Source organism: Clarias gariepinus, chromosome 28 (genome assembly GCF_024256425.1).
Source record: "Clarias gariepinus isolate MV-2021 ecotype Netherlands chromosome 28, CGAR_prim_01v2, whole genome shotgun sequence".
In the NCBI taxonomy this organism is placed as follows: domain Eukaryota; kingdom Metazoa; phylum Chordata; class Actinopteri; order Siluriformes; family Clariidae; genus Clarias; species Clarias gariepinus.
This window is the reverse complement of record NC_071127.1, coordinates 5028500-5046545: the sequence shown is the minus strand read 5'-3', so window position 1 is coordinate 5046545 and position 18046 is coordinate 5028500. Positions and strand designations below refer to the sequence as shown.

Sequence of the window (18046 nt, the reverse complement as noted above, 5' to 3'; positions counted from 1 at the left end):
GCTGATTAGCATGGTGCTAGCTTGATGCTAGCTATATTAGCATGTTGCTATCAAGATCCCATTGTCAGAGATATGGACGGCCAGAGTTTCGCCACGGCAAGCACCACTCACATTTTCTTCAGGAAATGTACCTCTCTAGTTTTGAATGTTGTTTGATAAGCAGCAAAGGATTTTAAATTTAAATAGTATATGATTAAATATTTTATGCTAAAAAGACACCCAAAGCTTCCATTCAGAGTATTTGACTCACTGCACTAATTATGGCAGCATGCTGTCTCATGGTTAGCACTGTTGCCTTCCACCTGTAGGCTCCTGGTTCAATCACTGTCTCTGGGTCTGTGTGCATGGCATTTGCCTGTTTTCCTCATACTCCTGGTTTTCTCTTGGTACTCTGATTTTCTCCAACAGTCCAAAGACATGCAGATTAAGCTAATTGGCATGTCCAAATTGCCCACAGCATGTGAATGTTGACCGGAGGTCCTTCCATGGTTTAAAAAAAAAGAAGAAGAAAAGTCCCTAGTTAGACTACACACGGTCCTAGATGGATGGAAATAATTATATGAGGAGATTTAAAAAGTTTAGAGATTAGCGCACAGCAGATCATGTTGCTTTTGCCATATGGTTTTGGCTCACTGACTTATTAATATGGTGCTCCCTGTGACAGTACATGCAAACTTGTGCTGCCAACTGTTGGCATATTACAAAAATAATCTCGAAAAGTTTTGATACCACCTCTGAAATATGTGACTTCAGCCACAGGAAGTTCACTCCACCAATAGGGTGTCTACTAAAAGTTACTGAATGTTATGGTTTCAAGAATCAGATTCATGACCCACCATATTTTTGCTGTTATGTACTGTATTACCCCTCACTATCACTTACTGCATGATCTTTTCCATTGATAAACAGGGCAGCAGGGGTGCCAATATATTTTTGCAAAGCAACAGATATATGATTGTACATCTAATGTCTAGTGCATCATTGTGCTTTAGAATTAACATTCTGTTCTTAAGGATCTCTTTATAAGCTAGCTCCTTTTGCATTTAGTTCATCTTTCAATCACATGGTGAGGGTGAAGTGCTTATACAATATGTGAGCATGGGTCACAAACAATTGCACCATCAAGATGGTTTAGATAAAGCAGGTTCGGATTTTAGTCTGTCCTTCAGCTTTGTTTGCCTTTTTGTTCAGCAATCCTCCCATTGGGATTAGGAAAAAGCTGCAGAAATAACAACCATAGGAAGTTCTGTGATGGAAAAACACCAGAGCTGATTAGTGCCTTGTGAGAACAACATGTGTCACATATCCTCTGTTTAAGAAGAAATGCTTTTTGACAATGTCCACTGAACAATTAAGTTACTTGTTCACACAGATTGAGCCACATCACTTAATGTCTTGATTTCCCCCAGTGTATCTTACACTGTTGGCCTTCGGGGTCTTGTCCTCTCCATAAATGTCCGTCTCTCTAGGTTTGGACAAAAGACACACATAGGAGTGCTTAAGGAAGAGTCAGGGTGCAAGTACTGTCAAAGCTAGAGAAAGTATTTCTGTTGGAAGATGGTTATTCATGTTTTGTGGTTTCTTGGAAACATGACAAGATGTGTTTTTCTTTTTTCTCTGTCTTAAAGAGTTTTATAGCTACTTAAAAGCAAGTAAGAACAGAAGCTAATTATGTTTATAATTGTAACTGTAAACGAATAAATGTACAATATGACATGCTGTTAACAACTGCTGATTATTTGCTAAGTTTTATTATCTGGATGATAAAACTTAATAGTAAAAAAAGAATAAATATTAAGTTGCTTAAATAACTTTGCTGTGATTTATGAAACTGACTCTGCTATGAGTACAGAAAAGCATATGGATCTTAGCAAGTTAGCATGGAACTGAGAAGTGAGCTGTATTTAAAGTGTCCTTATTTTAGTATTGTTGTTCTTGTAGTGGTGTGTTAGATGGTGAGACCTCATCAGATTAGGAGGACGGATTAGTCTGAATTTAATTACAACCCAGAGAGCTGTAGCTCCTTTAAAAATCCACATACTGTAGATCACCTTTACACATAAGTTCATTAAAAATATAATAATAATAATAATAATAATAATAATAATAATAAATTTGCTAAAGTAACTAAATATTTTAGTGCTTCAACGAAATATGTCATAATGTCAAACATTAATTGTGTATTAGCAAACCATAAATTTTGATGCTGAAACTATAAAAACTCTATTTGGAAATCTAAGACATTTGATTTATATTTCATAGTAATTTATAAAATCATCCAAATGACGTAGAGTTAGAAGAGTAGAAGAATGAAAGAAAAGGTCTCATTCAGCAGTTTTTCTGCTTCACAAAAACATTGTGAGGTGATTTGATGCCCATGATGTGTTAAACACTTTTCCGACTTTAAAACTGCCGTCTTTATATATCGTTGTGTGTTGCTCAAACATTAACTTCCCTGGTGGTCTAGTGGTTAGGATTCGGCGCTCTCACCGCCGCGGCCCGGGTTCGATTCCCGGTCAGGGAACTACGACTTTTGTTTCCTTACGATACAGAAAAATGTAGAAATAGAATCTAACATTATCCACACAAAACGTTAACACAAAGTTGTACGTCACGTGAACAGTGAAAGTGTATTATTTCAAAATTGTTAAGTATATGCAACATGAATTTGACATGGTTAGGACACTACAGATATTCTGCTTTTAAGCTTTTTAGGCCAAAACAAATTTAAGCAATAATTTCTTACAAGTCATGACTTCTACACTTATAAAGAATTATGAATAATTTGCATTTTAAATGATTATTGTACCAGATTGGTCATTTTAATGTTATATAAACTTCAGTAGTTTTATTAGCACACACATTTTCTGTATTAAAATGGTTAACATTAAAAATAAAATAGCACCAATACTGTGTTTTAGCTTAAAACAATTTGGGTTAAATATCACCATTTGTAAATAGATCAGGAATTGCAATAACCAAACCTAAACCAAAAATAAACGTCATTATAAAGTCGTTAAATAGTGAAAGTAAGCGACTGTGACGGAACAGCCGTCTCTCGGTGCGCATGCGCGGTGATGTTGCGCATGCGCAGTGTAGAGCAGTGGGGGCCGTTGTCTCGGGGAGTGACAGTCTCTAGGATAAAATGAAATGCGGGTGAGACTATGAGGCGAGATGGCGTATCAGGAAGGAGAGACTCTCGAATCATGGCTTAGTAAGTGTATAATCACACACTGGATTTGATTTAGGACATGAATACGGTTTAGATCGTGTGGTTCTTCCTGTTTTGTTGTGTCGCGGTTTGATTGCGTAAACGCATTCCTGCTCGGACTGGAGATTAAAATCCGCCCTAATAAACATTAGGTGTGTTTCTGAGATCAAGACCTTCTGCAGTGGTTCGTCAGATCATCTTAAAGACAATCATCTGGGCTTAATGGCAACTGTGTGGATCAGAAGATAGAAGGATAGATTGATTTACACACACTTACTTCCTGGGTTTAGGTTTAACAAACAGTGTATTATGTGATAATGAAGTGTATAATGATGCACATTATCACTCTGTATAATTCTGCATTGTTAATTAGTTCTGCAGGGTGAGACTCAGATTAATAGTGTGTATTCTGCACAAAAACTATGTGAAGGATCTGTTTCACTTCTCTTAAACATAATTAGTACACTGATGATGATGATGCAGCACTTTCCTTTGGTGCTTTTAATGCTCATGACAAGCAGATAAATAAACTATGACCAAATGGTAAATCAGTGAACCTGAATGAATGAATGAATGAATGAATGAATAATTAAACATTCGATTACTGGAGGAATTATCACTCACTCATGGTCTATACCTGTATACAGTGACTGGGAATGTTTGAGGAAACCCACCAAGCACAGGGAGAACTTTCAAAACCCACCCACACAGACCGAAGGTGGGACTTAAAGCCTCACCCCTGGATGTGCAAGGCAACAGTGCTAACCACTAAGCCAGTGTGCCACCCCTGGATAAATTCACAAATAGTTAAATAAGTGAAGTGAAGGACAGAATGAATGAAGAATTCCTGGATGACGGAACAGGCAATGGAATACTGATGAGAAATGATTAAAAAACATTAAATAAATTATTAAATGACTTACTGTATAAGCTAATGAGTAAATAACAAAATAGACTAAAGTAGAATATAGCAACTGTGTCAGTAGGAGAGGCATAGTAGCAAGAGTAGGAACTTTGTAGGAACTCAGTTGTAGGTTACTCGCATTGCTATGTGGAAGGCCCTAGTTAGAAGCCACTGAACAACCCCCAGCCACTGGATGCGGTTGCTGGTCCCAAGCCCAGATGAAATGGAAGGATTGCATCAGGAAGGGCATCCAGCATTAAACCTGCCAAGCTTATGTGTGGATTGGATGGCGACCCCTTGTTGAGAGCAGCCTTGAAGACTAACAACAACAAGCAAGAGTAGTAACAAATGCATTGCTCAATAGAAGTGACATGTTGATTGCTTAAATGATTGAAAGAATGTATGTAAAACCACATGATTAAATAAATGAAAGACCTAATGAAATAGTAAACTCTTGAATAAACTAAGAAGTAAGTAGACCAGATGAATCAGTCAGCAAACAAATTGATGAAATGATGAATAAATGAATGACTTTCATTAAAGCAATGAGTTAATACCTTACTGGTTAAAGAAATGAATGATCAAATGATGAACAATAAGCAGGTAATCTTCTTCTTTCTTTGGCTGCTTTTAGTGGATAATTTGTCTCCATCTACCACATCTTCATTTGTCACTCCAATCTCCTTCATGTCCTCCCTCACCACATCTATAAACCTCCTCTTGGGTCTTCTTTATCTCCCCCTGCCTGGTAGTTCCATCTCTAACATTCTCCTCTCTAAATAACCCTCATCTCTCCTCTGCACAAATTAAAACCATCTTAATCCGGCCTCTCTAACTTTATCCCCAAATCCTTCTAACTGCACTGTCCCTCTAATATACTCATTCCTAATCCTTTCTATTTTTGTCTTCCCCAAAGCAAATCGCAGCATCTTTGATAATGAGTGAGTGGTGTTAAATGTAAATCTTATCTTATGCGTTTCAGATAAAGCCACTCACCCGACTAACAGGCAGGAGGATTGGGAGTACATCATCGGCTTCTGTGACCAGATCAACAAGGAACTGGAAGGGTGAGTATTATGGGATTGAAGCAGGAAACAGTTAGGTTAACCCTTTATTTGTCACATATACGTACATTATAGCACAATGAAATTCATTCTTCGCATATCCCAGCGTAACTGGGGTCAGAGTGCAGGGTCAGCCATTATACAATGCCTCTGGAGCAGATAAGATTGTGCCAACAGTGGCAACCTGGGGATCTTCTGATCAGTAACTCAGTGCTTTAGCCCTCTGAGCCACCACTCAGAAGTGTAACATCATCTGGTGTAACACCATACAGGAATCTCATATTTTTTATTCTTTGGTTTGAGTTTTAATTTTCTTCTTGTTAAATCTGTGTGTGTGTGTGTGTGTGTGTGTGTGTGTGTGTAGTCCACAGATTTCTGTACAGCTTCTTGTTCACAAAATCCACTCCCCTCAGGAATGGGAGGCTCTCCAGGCTTTAACTGTAAGTGATCACACAACACACAAACACACAAACTCACTTATAAAGACCTCTGGTGTGACTTGTATCTCTTGCAGGTGTTGGAGGCCTGCATGAAGAACTGTGGCAGACGATTTCACAACGAAGTGGGCAAATACAGGTTCTTAAACGAGCTCATCAAAGTGGTTTCCCCCAAGGTGAGGACTTTTAGTCTTTCTGCAGTGAGCCAGAGACTGTCTTGTGGTGTTCTAGACTGTTTTTTTATTTATGTAACTTTGAGAAATTTAAGAAGCTGAATGATGGAATGTGTATGTTTGCTGAGTGAAAGAGAAGTAATGTGTGTGTGTTCTGAAGAGTAACTTATAAGAGTATATCAGAGAAAGTTTTCAGCAAATTAAAGTTCTTTCTTTGTACCATACTGTATATCCCTGCTTGTTAGGGAGTTGGTGTTTAAACTCAGGGTCAGACATAATACACCACCTCTGGATTAAGGTTTAAGTCCCAACAGTGGTCGCTTGGTAGTGCTGTGGCTTGAATTCCTGGCTTTCTGATCAGTAACCCAAAGTCATAATCGTTGTACCACCACTGGCCATTAAGAGTAAAGGAAAGAATCAACACGACTACTGCTGACAGCAGTGAAAACTGCGTATCACATTATGTACTACTGTTTGTATACACCAATCAACCATAACATTACCACATTGACATCAATTATCATTTATATACCAGTAAACTCACAGTATCACAGGCACCCAAGGCTCACCCATGCATGTGGTTACCAAAGGCTAGCTCATCCGGTCAGGTTCTAGAGAAAAGGCAGTGCAGTATAAATCACCACCGAGCCAGCCTCCAAACTACCCAGACCCAATCCGGTTAAGCTCTCATGGGATGTGCAGGACAAACAAGTCCTGACAAACAAGATCCATGGAGGCCCTACGCTGCAACCCACAGCAACTTGTCAATGTCTCGGTGATGTACTCCAGCACACCGCCAGAGTTGCCACAGCTTGTGTATTTTTTATGAAGTGCTTGATTTTCCTTGAGTGCAATTAAGCCTGAAATGAAACACTATATAGCAAGTCACTCTAAATAGAAAAAAAACACTCTTGTGGAATACCAAGTTCAATAAAATTTTAGAGTCAAATAAAAATTCTGAAAATGTGTATGACTCAAAATGATCGAGGGTTATAGTGAGCAAGCCGAGGGTTACATTGATTGATCTACAGTCATACTGTGTGTTTGAAGGCTGAAAGTTCATTATAACAGATGGTCTGTTGAATGGAGTCCATTGGAGCGTACAAAACAGTACAGTACAGTACCAAACTGTAGGAGATTCTAGTCCTGAACCCACCTTCCAAGTGGGGAAAACCTTGGACGCCTCCAAGTTCATGCATAAATTGGTCAGTATCTGAGATTTATTTTAGTGAATTTGTTACAAACAAATTATTTCATTATTCTTTGTATTATATGTTTTTTATTCAGAGTTTGGAAATGACCTGTTGTGTCCTTCAGTCTCATACAGCATTAATGCAAAAAGTCTCAGATATTCTACAGTTTGTTAGATTTTTCTACATCATCCTGGTATTACTGGTGTACTGAATCTTATCGTATTTCCCATTAAAGCCAAAGAGAACTGTCCAATTTGAGACAACACAACTGAGCTTGTCTCCATTACCGTAACCGAAAAAAAAATGGAGCAAGAATCACTTTGAACTGTCTGTCTGTCTGTCTGTCTGTCTCTCTTTCTCTCTGTCTCTCTCTCTCTCTCTCTCTCTCTCTTTCTCTGCCAGTTCAGATATTTATTAGAAGCTTCCTGTAAATTACAGTAAATGTAATGAATGTTCTACATTTTGTAATGTATGATATAAGACATGTGGTTGTTATCCAAGTACCATCTCTCTCTCTCTCTCTCTGTCTTTCTCAGTACATGGGTGAAAGTGTCTCTGAGAGAGTGAAGACTAAGATTATTGAGATGCTGTACAGCTGGACTGTAGCGTTCCCTAACGAGGTCAAGATTAATGAAGCGTACCAGACACTGAGGAGACAAGGTGACTACATCCAACACCGAGCTTCATCACTCTACACCTTCACCTTCACAAGAGGTGGAGCTTTAGACATTTTAAGGCAGCACATATACAGAAAGAGGAACTGATCTATTAGTTTTGAAGGGCAGGAGGCAAATACTTTTGTGCTTATTGACCGTTGCAAGGCACTACACAGAGTGCGCAAAACTTTTTTGTAGATTCTGTACAAAATTTCAATCAGAGGGTGAGGTTTTTTCAGTCTTCAGTTTTAGGTGAACTTGTATGCACTGTAGTCTTAATTTCCTGCTTCTTCTTCTGTTGTGTGCTGTTCTGAGATCGTCTTCAGGTTATACAGATGATTATTGGACGAACTGTAGCCTTTCTTTCAGCCTGATTCCTTCTGGCTGGTCTCCTCTGATCTGTCTCTCATCAACAAGGCATTTCTGATCACCGGATGTTTATTGCTTTGTTGTGTTTAGACTTGTGTGTGAAAATCTGAAAATCTGTTTCTGAAATACTCAAATCATCCCTTTTGGAACCAACAACTATCTTACGATTAAATCTCACTTTTACCCTTTTCCGATGGTTAAAATGAACATTAACTGAAGCCCTTGGAGTATATTTACATGATGTTATGGACTATACTGGCACATTGTAGACTGATTGGGTGAGGTGTGCCATTTTACAAACCAAAAATTCATCCTTTTTTTTTTTGTACATAAACTATTGTACATCTACGCAGTCATCAATGTATTAGAAAGTTTTTGAAAAGTAAGCATGTCTATTTAAGAAAATATAAAACACACAATGCATTTCAGGCATTTCTACCCATACAATTATACGATTTATAGTAATAATACAATTTATATATATGATAACATATTAATAATGTTGTTAACGTTTGGTGCAGGACTCATCTCTTCCGACCCTGAGCTCCCGGTTGATAAAACTCTGATCCCGTCTCCACCTTCTCGGCCCAAAAACCCCGTGTTCGACAACGAGGACATGGGCAAGGTGAGGTCATCTGATACCTGATGACTTCTACACTAAACACTGTGTGTGTGCTGCTGTTATTGGAAAGTAATCGGCTAATGTAAAAAAAAAAGCTGATTATTTCCTTGAGGTGTTTTGTTCAGCACACATGGAACACTGTTTGAAAAGTACATTATAAGCTGTGTGTGTGTGTGTGTGTGTGTGTGTGTGTGTGTAGTTGTTAGCAGAGCTTCTTCGGAGTAAGAACCCTGAGGATCTTCAGGAGGCCAACAGGCTGATCAAGAACATGGTGAAGGAGGTGGGGAAACTGTTAAACACACAAATGTAATGCTTTTACTGTTTTAATTTTATCATAAATAATGTTTTATTCAGTTTATAAAAAACTGAATAAAAAAATTACATTTAGACATTTGGCAGACGCTCTTATAATATTTCTTAAGAGAAATGTTAGGTGGAAGATGAGGATAGTTAATTACCATGACAACAAGGTATGAAAGCAACACGGTGTGATTTATAACCTTGTGTCTGTGGTATTGCGGGGTTCTCTCTTGGTGTTTCACATTTTGAAGTAACCCACACCACAATGGTCTCTCTTGGCTCTGCCCTCTCATTTCGCATTGACTTGGCAACTAGTACTCAAGGTTATTAGACGGAGTTTGCAGGAGTAATTGGAGTAATACGTTAAAGAAACTGGGCTTATCAGGTATCTGTTATCACCCTTTTACCTGTGTAGCTTATCTTATTTACACACACAAACACATTTATACATCTGTTCAGTATGTATCGATATTGATCTTTTACTTCTCACCATTCAGATTAATAATTAATTGGACTGAATCAATAATTTTGCGAAAGAGCTGCTCAGGTGTGCAGATGTAAGATTGTGGGCGGGGCCTGTTACCATCCCTGATCCGTGATTGGCTCTGCGTGCAGGACGACGTTCGGGTTCAGAAAATGACCAAACGCATGCACACGCTGGAGGAAGTAAACAATAACGTCAAGCTGCTGAGCGAGATGCTGAGTCATTACGACCAAGACGGGTCATCAGACGCAGACCGTGACCTTATGAAGGTGAGGCAGGAACTCCAGAGTGAACACACATTCTCGATCTCTGATACACTTAATAAGAGATTGTGTTTTATGCAAAGTTTTGTCTCTGTCTGTTTCTCTCTCTTATACACACACACACACACACACACTCTGTGTGCAGGAGCTGTACGAGCGCTGTGACAAACTAAGACGCACAGCATTCAAACTGGCCACAGAGACAGAGGACCACGACACTAGTTTGGGTAAAAAAAAAAAAGGAACCGACTGGACTTGTGCACAGCTGCAATGCAGAATAAACTTAAGTAGCAGTTACACAAGTTTAGACATAAGTGAACTAAACATTTCAGAAAGTCACAGAGAGCAGTGTTTCAGAGTGATCATCATAACCAAGTCAAGTGTGAAGACCACAAAGTAATCTGAAATGATTTATTGTTAGATGATATGCGTATTATAAAACGCAGAAGAGCGCCATTATTTTAAATTCGCAGACAATGACTTATGGAGGAGAGCACGGCTCTACTTTTGAGTGAAGTGAGTGAGATGTGGAATAATGAGCGAGTGAGAGAGATGAGCGAGAGAGTGATGTGAAATAGATGAGTGAATGAGAGAGTTGAATAAGTAAGAGAGATGAGTGAGATGAGGGAATGCGATTTATGGGATATAAGTGAGAGAGAGATGAGAGAGTGAGGTGTGAGACGTGAGCGAGAAGTGAATGTGATGAGCGAGTGTGATGAGAGCGAGATGAGCAAGTGAGAGCAGCTTGACGAGTGAGAAGTAAGCGAATGTGATGTGAATGAGATGAGTGAGAGAGATGTGAGCGAGAGAGACGAAAAAGAGAGATGAGTGGGTGATTATAGTGATACAATTTTAATACATTTTCTGTGTAAAAGTTCTTTAGGCCAGTGATGAGAAGATTATAAAGGGTGCCAGTATTTTAAATTACACATCACGACGCCACTTTTGTGTGTATGTGTGTGTGAGCAGGCGAAATTCTTCAGGCTAGTGATGAGCTGGAGAGAGTTATAAACATTTATAAGAAGGTAGTAAAGGGCGAGATGGATGGAGAGGATACTGAGAAACCGAAACCAGCCATCGGGAAAGGTAAATACACAGCTACACACACACACACACACCACACACACACACACACACACACACACACACACCATGGATTGTTTTTATTGTTTTGTTACAGCTGCATATACACTGTAACCTTTACTATAAGGACAGCGATCTAAACTAAAAGAAAACCAGTTTTCCCAAACATGTTTTTTCTTATTACATTTCATCTAATATCTTTTAATATTATTCTTCTGTAGTATCATACAATTTGTTACCGCTTGTGTTCCTCAGGTTGTGAGACAGACACACTCATTGATCTGGCTGGTCTGGATGAACCGCCTGCTCCTCAGACAACTCCTCCCACTCTAGCCTCAGGAGCATCTCTGACCACTCAGACCGCCTGCAGTATTCCGGTGATCCCGCCCCCTCCTCGCCGATTGCCTGGAGGATTTGCCAGTCAGACCAGCAGCCCGATTCACAGAGCCTTAGAGCCATCGCCGGCCCACTCTTTGCTTGACGATGAGCTGCTGTCCCTAGGTGACTTCCCCTACTAATTATGTTTCGTTCAGTATTTTTTATTCTTTGCAAATTCCTTATCAAGTTCATGCAGGCAATTACTAAAAAAAAAATTTTTCTCATGTTTTAATACACTTGTACTTAATTAAACTTAATTGTAAACACCAGCCACAACACATCCGAGCATCTGAATACCTTAATATTGGGAAAAAATTTTTTAGTGCGTGTTATTCACCCAAAAAATCATCTTTTTTTTTTATTCTCTCTCTCTTAAGCTACTTTTTAATTTGTTCATTTTTGTGTGATTTTTGCCCACTTGTCAGCATCGAAAACCTCTACTGCATTTGTTCGAAATTACTCCGGATGATTAGAATCATTATTTTAATAAAAAAAAAAAACGTGAAATGTCAGAATAATAGCAAAGAGATTTTAGTTTCATTTTAGCTTTTATTTCGTTCATCACATTTGCAGTGGGTCGGAGATTTGCATGCACCTAATTAGTATTTGGAATTTTTTCTTTAAATTGTGTAACTTGGGTTAGATGTTTCCCATTGTCTTCAACAATCTTCTTACAATAAGTTGCTGTAAATTTAACCCATTCATCCTGTTAGAACTGAGTCAGGTTTGTGGGGCTTGTTTGTACATTTTTTTTCTGTTTTGCCCATAAATTTTGTGTTAGATTGAGGTCAGTCAGGACCACTGCAATGCCTTGATTTTGTTGTCTTTAAGCCATTCCATTTGGAGAAACCATTTGCGACCAAGCTTTAACTTACTGGCTGATATCTTGAGATGCTGCTTCAAATTATTTGCATAATCTTCCCTCCTTATGATGACATCTATTTTGTGAAGTACATCAGTCCCTTCTGGAGCAAATCACTCCACATCATTGTGCTGCCACCCTCGTGGTTCACAGTTGTGATGGTCTTCTTCGGCTTGCAAGCCTCTTTTTTTCTAAATTTTTTGTAAAAAAAAAGACAGACTTTAACTCCCCATGTGCTGCTGCAATCTTTTTTTCTTTTTTTTTGGGTGATTTTGGAGCAGTGGCTTCTTCTTGCTGAGTACCTTTCTGGTTCTATAAGTTTCACATTTGTTTTACGCCCGATATGGATACTTTTGTACCTGTTTCCTCTAGTCTCTCCACAAATTCCTGTACAATTTTTTGTACATGTAATATTTTAAAGATTTATGACTGGGTCGCTTTGTCTGTTGACTGTGCTTCGATAAGCTTAATGATGTTAGTTGTGGTTGATCTTTCAGCTGCTCCCGTCAAGGGGTTGCCACAGCGGACACTTGGTCCGCACATACAAGCTTGGCACAGGTTTTACGCCGGATGCCCTTCCTGATGCAACCCTCCCTTTTTCCCGGGCTTGGAACCGCCACTGTATCCAGTGGCTGGGGTTTGGGCACTGGTTGGAAATCAAACCCAGGCCTTTCGCATGGCAGGTGAAACACCCACCACTAAACCACCAGTGCCCCCCCAGGAAATATACAGTCAAACATGCAAACACATTTTCTGTCAGAAAAAACTCTATTTATTAACACTTATTTGTTTACATGCCTGATGTCATGTACGTCTGTTACTTCAAAAAACATCAGACATTTAACATGTCATGGTAAGATCCTGCAGAACAAAGAGTGAAAGTTGTATAGATACTGTCCAAAGACAAATCAGTATTGCCGCAGGTCTCACGACAAGCAATTATGTGGGTAACTACACCATAAATTTCTGCACAGTCAGATCTGCAGCCACCCTCTCGCACGGTCGCTAGGCCAGGCCTTATGAAGATATTCAGGAGAGATGTGCAACACCTGGCTGCTATATAGGCCCCCTAGACTTGATGTGCAGACATTTGTTCACACCAGGCCTGAGAGCGAATTCCCATTGCTCCAGTATAGGAAAGACAAAAGAAAAATTAAAAAAAGAAAACACAAAGAAAAGTGAAAAAAAGTGAAAGAATCTGCCTTGAAAAGATGTGAGAATTTTGTGTTTAATTGTCAAACATTTTAATATTTTTGTTTGGAACAAGGTCACGATATTTTCCTCACTTCCACTCTGATGCCCTCCACAGGGGCTTCCATACAATTGACTGGTTGACCTGGCCGTCTCCTCTAATGGTCTCAGTACTACTAGTGTGGCTTGAAGTGGATACAACCCACTTACCCAGCACCTCCAGAGCCAGTTGACCTACCAGGTCAATCGCGAGACTACTGGGACCTCAAGTCTGTGTTTCCTTAATGAAATGCCCAGAAACCCATATACCTTTCCATTGTGTGATCGACCTGCTCCCAGGTTCCTCTCCACCTAGGAACAGGTTGTTCTTTTTATCCTCTCCAGAACAGCTGGCCAAGTAACTGGAGAAGCTGGAGAAGTACTCAAAAGCACTCTTGTTAGGGTTTATTTGTCACTCCACTTGTCTTAACCATTTCTCATTCGTCTACTTGGATAGACGAATGATTTAGTAGCTCCGTGTGCAATGGGTCTTTCAGCTTCTCCTGCAAAACAACCTGTTTGTCAAGTTGAAGAAGTCCCAATTCCACAACCACCTCATTCTTGGGCTTTGTGGTTTCCAGCTTCCACCTCCTTATGGACCCGGGCAAAATAATGGTGGCGTAATCGCTAAAACCTATATCGCTTTATGGGTTCTGCCGATTTCTTGAACAAAAAAGCTGATTATCAGGCAGGCTCAGTCACAGAAACCAGACCCCTGTGGGGCCCTCCAGGGAGACTATGTGTATCGGCTACGTTCTAATTCCAAGCTAATGGTGGTAGCTCAAAGGAGGGGAGAGAGATGGAGAGATCATGGAAGAGTTGGCATGTTAATATTAGATATGATGGCTGTGTGGTCCCATGGTGCTCTCTCTAGGCCCACAGCTGCGGAAAGCTGCAGCATCACCCGAACTGGGATTCTTAAAGCCATTTAAAGTCACAGTCAGCTGAGTCTATGTGAACTGACATGCATAACATGAAATGTGATACCGACCTATAAGTTAGATAATTGTTTTTAGTAATAACAAGTAATTGTTATTACTCCTCTTATGCATGAAATCCTAACTGACTTATAACAACTATAGTTTTTTTTTTAACATAAACTCTGAGGAGCTCTAAGCTAAGTACATGTAAACTTCCGACTTTAACTGTATGTTGTTTTTCATGTATAGTGTTATTCTTATCATAGTCATTGTTGTTATTATAAATGCAGGGCTAAATGATCCTCCTCTGGTACAGAGCAGACCCAAACTGGAAGACGTGTCATGGACTTCTTTACAGGTACCTGCTCCCTCATGTCCCATATTTGGGGCAGTTAGCGACCTGAACTCTATAAGAGGTTCACAGGCCAGGAGCACATGGCTGCTTCCGCTGGCACAGTGATGATGGTGATGGTAATGATGATTATTATGATGACAGTGATGATAATGATGACTTGTTTGACGATAATTGTGGATCTAAACTAAAAATTGTGGATCTACATCCTGAATAAGCATGATGAGAGAACATTTCAGGGTAAGAAGGAGGGTTCTTACCCTGAAATTATTAAGTGATGACCAATGCCTAGTCCCTACCATATAAGCCTGTGGAGGCAGTGTCATTATGACATAACAACATAATTGTTCAGTTGATGTTTTGGGCCTTTATTTATCTTTATCATTTAGAACATGTTATTATTTATTTATCAGGTGTTTATACTGATTATATTCTGTATATAGTGATATATACAGTATGTTCTCCATTATATACTTTATCTATAATAACCTGACACCTGTGTCAGGCTCCTGCTCCTCCTGGACTCGACCTGTTCTCTGGTGGAGCAGCAGCACCAGGAACTGTGTTTCCTCCTACACACTCCATAAGCCACCACACACACCCTGACGTGGTGACTCAGGGGCTGCAGGATCTCGCCATGCTAAACCTTGGAGAGGTGAAAAGGTGAGACACGGCTCCTACAGTGCTTTGACACAGTAGTGCTTTCTGGGTAATAAATAACCTGTTTAGAAGAGGTGCAGTACAAACCATTTCGAAATCTTTACCTGTAGAGTTTTAGAAAAATATTTGAAGTGTGGGTTCTGTAAATAAAAATAAAATATTAAATGAATATGAGTGTGCGTGCGTGCGTGTGTGTGTTTTTTAACTGCTGGATGTTATAGAAGTGCTTTTCATTCTGTAGTGTCTCAGCTCCGCCCATCATAGCAGTTGGTGTGGGGTTCTCCGCACCCTCCTCACTTTCCTCCAATCCGTTTATCAGCTCCACCACGCCCGGCTCGCCCCTGCACTCTCTACAGGGAACCCCTGTGCGCTCTGAGGCGTCTCTCAGCAATCTGCATGTCCCCCTCGACTCCATCAAAACCAGTCAGTATAATCAGTATAACACACTCCACATCATCTCTATGTCAGGTGTATATATGCATGAATAAATATGTGTGTGTGTGTGTGTAGGTAAGGCTCTTCCTGTGACCGCGTATGATAAAGACGGAGTACGTGTCCTCCTGCACTTCGGCTCTGAGTGTCCTCCTGGGAGACCGGATGTCCTGGTCATTGTGGTGTCCATGCTGAACACGGCTCCTCTCGCTGTAAAGAACATAGAGCTACAGGCTGCAGTGCCCAAGGTCTCACAAACACACACACACACACACACACACACACACACACACACACACACACACACACACACACACACACACATCAGATGGCCTCAAGATACACACTTCTAAAGGTGTATACTGACATATTTGTCTCTCTCAGTCTATGAAGGTGAAGCTTCAGAGTCCATCAGGAGCTGAGCTAGCACCCTTTAACCCCATTCTGCCCCCTTCCTCCATCACACAGGTTATGCTTCTCGCTAATCCGCTTAAGGTAATCCACTCACTGACACACACACACACACCGAGGAGAAACAGCATTCTTCTTGCCATCTGAAGCCATGACACAGTGTGTTAATTGTTAAATGTGTGTGTGTGTGTTGCAGGAGAAGGTGCGTCTGCGCTACAAGCTGATGTTCCTCCTCGGTGAGAGACAGTACTGTGAAGTGTGTGAGCTGGACCAGTTTCCTCCACCAGAGAGATGGGGAAACCTATAGAGCTGACACGCACACACACACACACACACACACACACACACACAAAGCAAGAGCTGTCTTAGACATCTGTTAGAAAACTTCTGGTTTATTTATTAAATTGTGTTTTATTAAAGCTGTAAATGATGAGAGTGTGTTTCAGGGTCCAGGTTAGCTTCTAGTCACTTTGAGCTACAGCGCTGATGCTAACCCTGAGATTTCACACGTGGACATCAAATCGTCTCTGAAAAGGAAATCACAGCTACTGCAGTCTCTGTCTTTCTCTGTCTTGAAACAAGGTCATAACTCCCAGTTGAAGTCTTCTAATGTGCAAGTTGAGGTTGTCAGTGATTGACAAATGTGTCTCTTCCACAATTTGATGAAAAGTTACATGACAATTTTTCAGGATCAGGCAGTCCACTTGCTGAATGTACACGAAACAACCACTTCTGCCAGGATCGTCATTTACGTACATCCGGCTTTCTTTAAAATGTTTGTATGAATCAAATATTTTACCGCGGCTATGAGTCTCATCACCGTACTCTGCCTGAAGTCTTCTGTAAATGTCAATCACTTTTACAGTCCTGGTTTGTTACCTCTTTCCGGTAATTTTAATGTGAAACATGTGGTGTATACATCCAGTGTCACCCAATCAGAAACAGTCTGGGGACGGAGCCACTGTCTTTCAGTTTCCTGTTATTTTTTTTTTGTGTGTGTGTAAGTTTACGACATAACTTTTAATTATTAATTTCTATTTTAAATTATATTCGCTTGGCATTAAAAGTTTGTTTTTTTGTTCAATTCACAAGGTGATAACATTAGTGTGAGACGCCCACATGTGATACATTAACAGACACCTCATGCCACAAGAGGCAAACTCACTCAGAGTCTGTCGCCTTTTAGTGTGAACTCTTTTTTTTATTGTTTATGTATGAAATCATACTGTTTAACTTAAACAACATGGTTTATTTTACATCTTATGTTTACTGAACTAATGTGTTTTAATTTATTGATGTAACTGTGTTTTTTAATCGTTGTGTTTTTAATTCTTTTATTGTTTTATATTAGTGTGAGAGAGAGAGAGAGAGAGAGAGAGACTGTATCCAGTCTGTATGAGTCTAAACAATGCCATAAAATTTTTTGTCCTGATCACTGAAGTTGTAAATGTTTAAAACAGGAAACTGAGACTGTGTGTGTGTGTGTGTGTGTGTGTGTGTGTGTGTGTATGTGTGTGTATGTGTGTGTATGTGTGTGTATGTGTGTGTGTGTGTGTGTGTGTGTGTGTGTGTGTGTGTGTGTGTTTGCCTTATCCTCTCAATGGTGTTTTCAGCTCATGCAGACCCTTAAACCCACGTACTGTAACTGTACAGACTGCAGATTGTGTGTATACAAGAGTTCTTCTGTGTGTGTGTCCAGTATGTGCTCGTGTCATGCAACAGTTGTACAGGAAATAGTTTGAACATGTGATCTGTTCAGCTGCATGCAGAAATAAAATTTCTCTTTTAAATTAACTAAAGTGGGTTAATTTTCTAAGCACTAATACATTAAAACTTCATAGTTCATAGTGTTACACTATGAACCTGTGTGGGGAAAAAACACAGATAGATAGATAGATAGATAGATAGATAGATAGATAGATAGATAGATAGATAGATATACTCGGTAGGAGTAAATCAGTGTGTAGTAGGAGCCACTCATAAAGCATGTCACACTTTAGATTTAATAATATTGTTGGGATTAATGTAAGAAATTAATTTAC

General features: G+C 39.7%; 1 protein-coding gene and 1 non-coding gene across 2 annotated transcripts; both read left to right on the top strand.

The window, feature by feature from the left end:
* The first annotated feature begins 2452 nt into the window (after positions 1-2452).
* Positions 2453-2524, top strand: trnae-cuc (transfer RNA glutamic acid (anticodon CUC)). The gene has a single exon. It is a non-coding gene; the product is annotated as a tRNA-Glu (tRNA).
* A 555-nt stretch (positions 2525-3079) lies between these two features.
* On the top strand, positions 3080-17803 carry gga3b (golgi associated, gamma adaptin ear containing, ARF binding protein 3b). The gene is made up of 17 exons (XM_053490190.1): positions 3080-3214; positions 5098-5182; positions 5544-5619; positions 5694-5792; positions 7519-7642; positions 8529-8632; positions 8829-8909; positions 9545-9682; positions 9822-9903; positions 10646-10762; positions 11015-11260; positions 14440-14507; positions 15007-15164; positions 15403-15584; positions 15672-15841; positions 15978-16088; positions 16201-17803. Exons 1-17 carry the CDS (start codon positions 3175-3177, stop codon positions 16309-16311), a joined length of 1992 nt encoding a protein of 663 aa, XP_053346165.1. The 5' UTR covers positions 3080-3174; the 3' UTR covers positions 16312-17803.
* Positions 17804-18046: the final 243 nt, after the last annotated feature.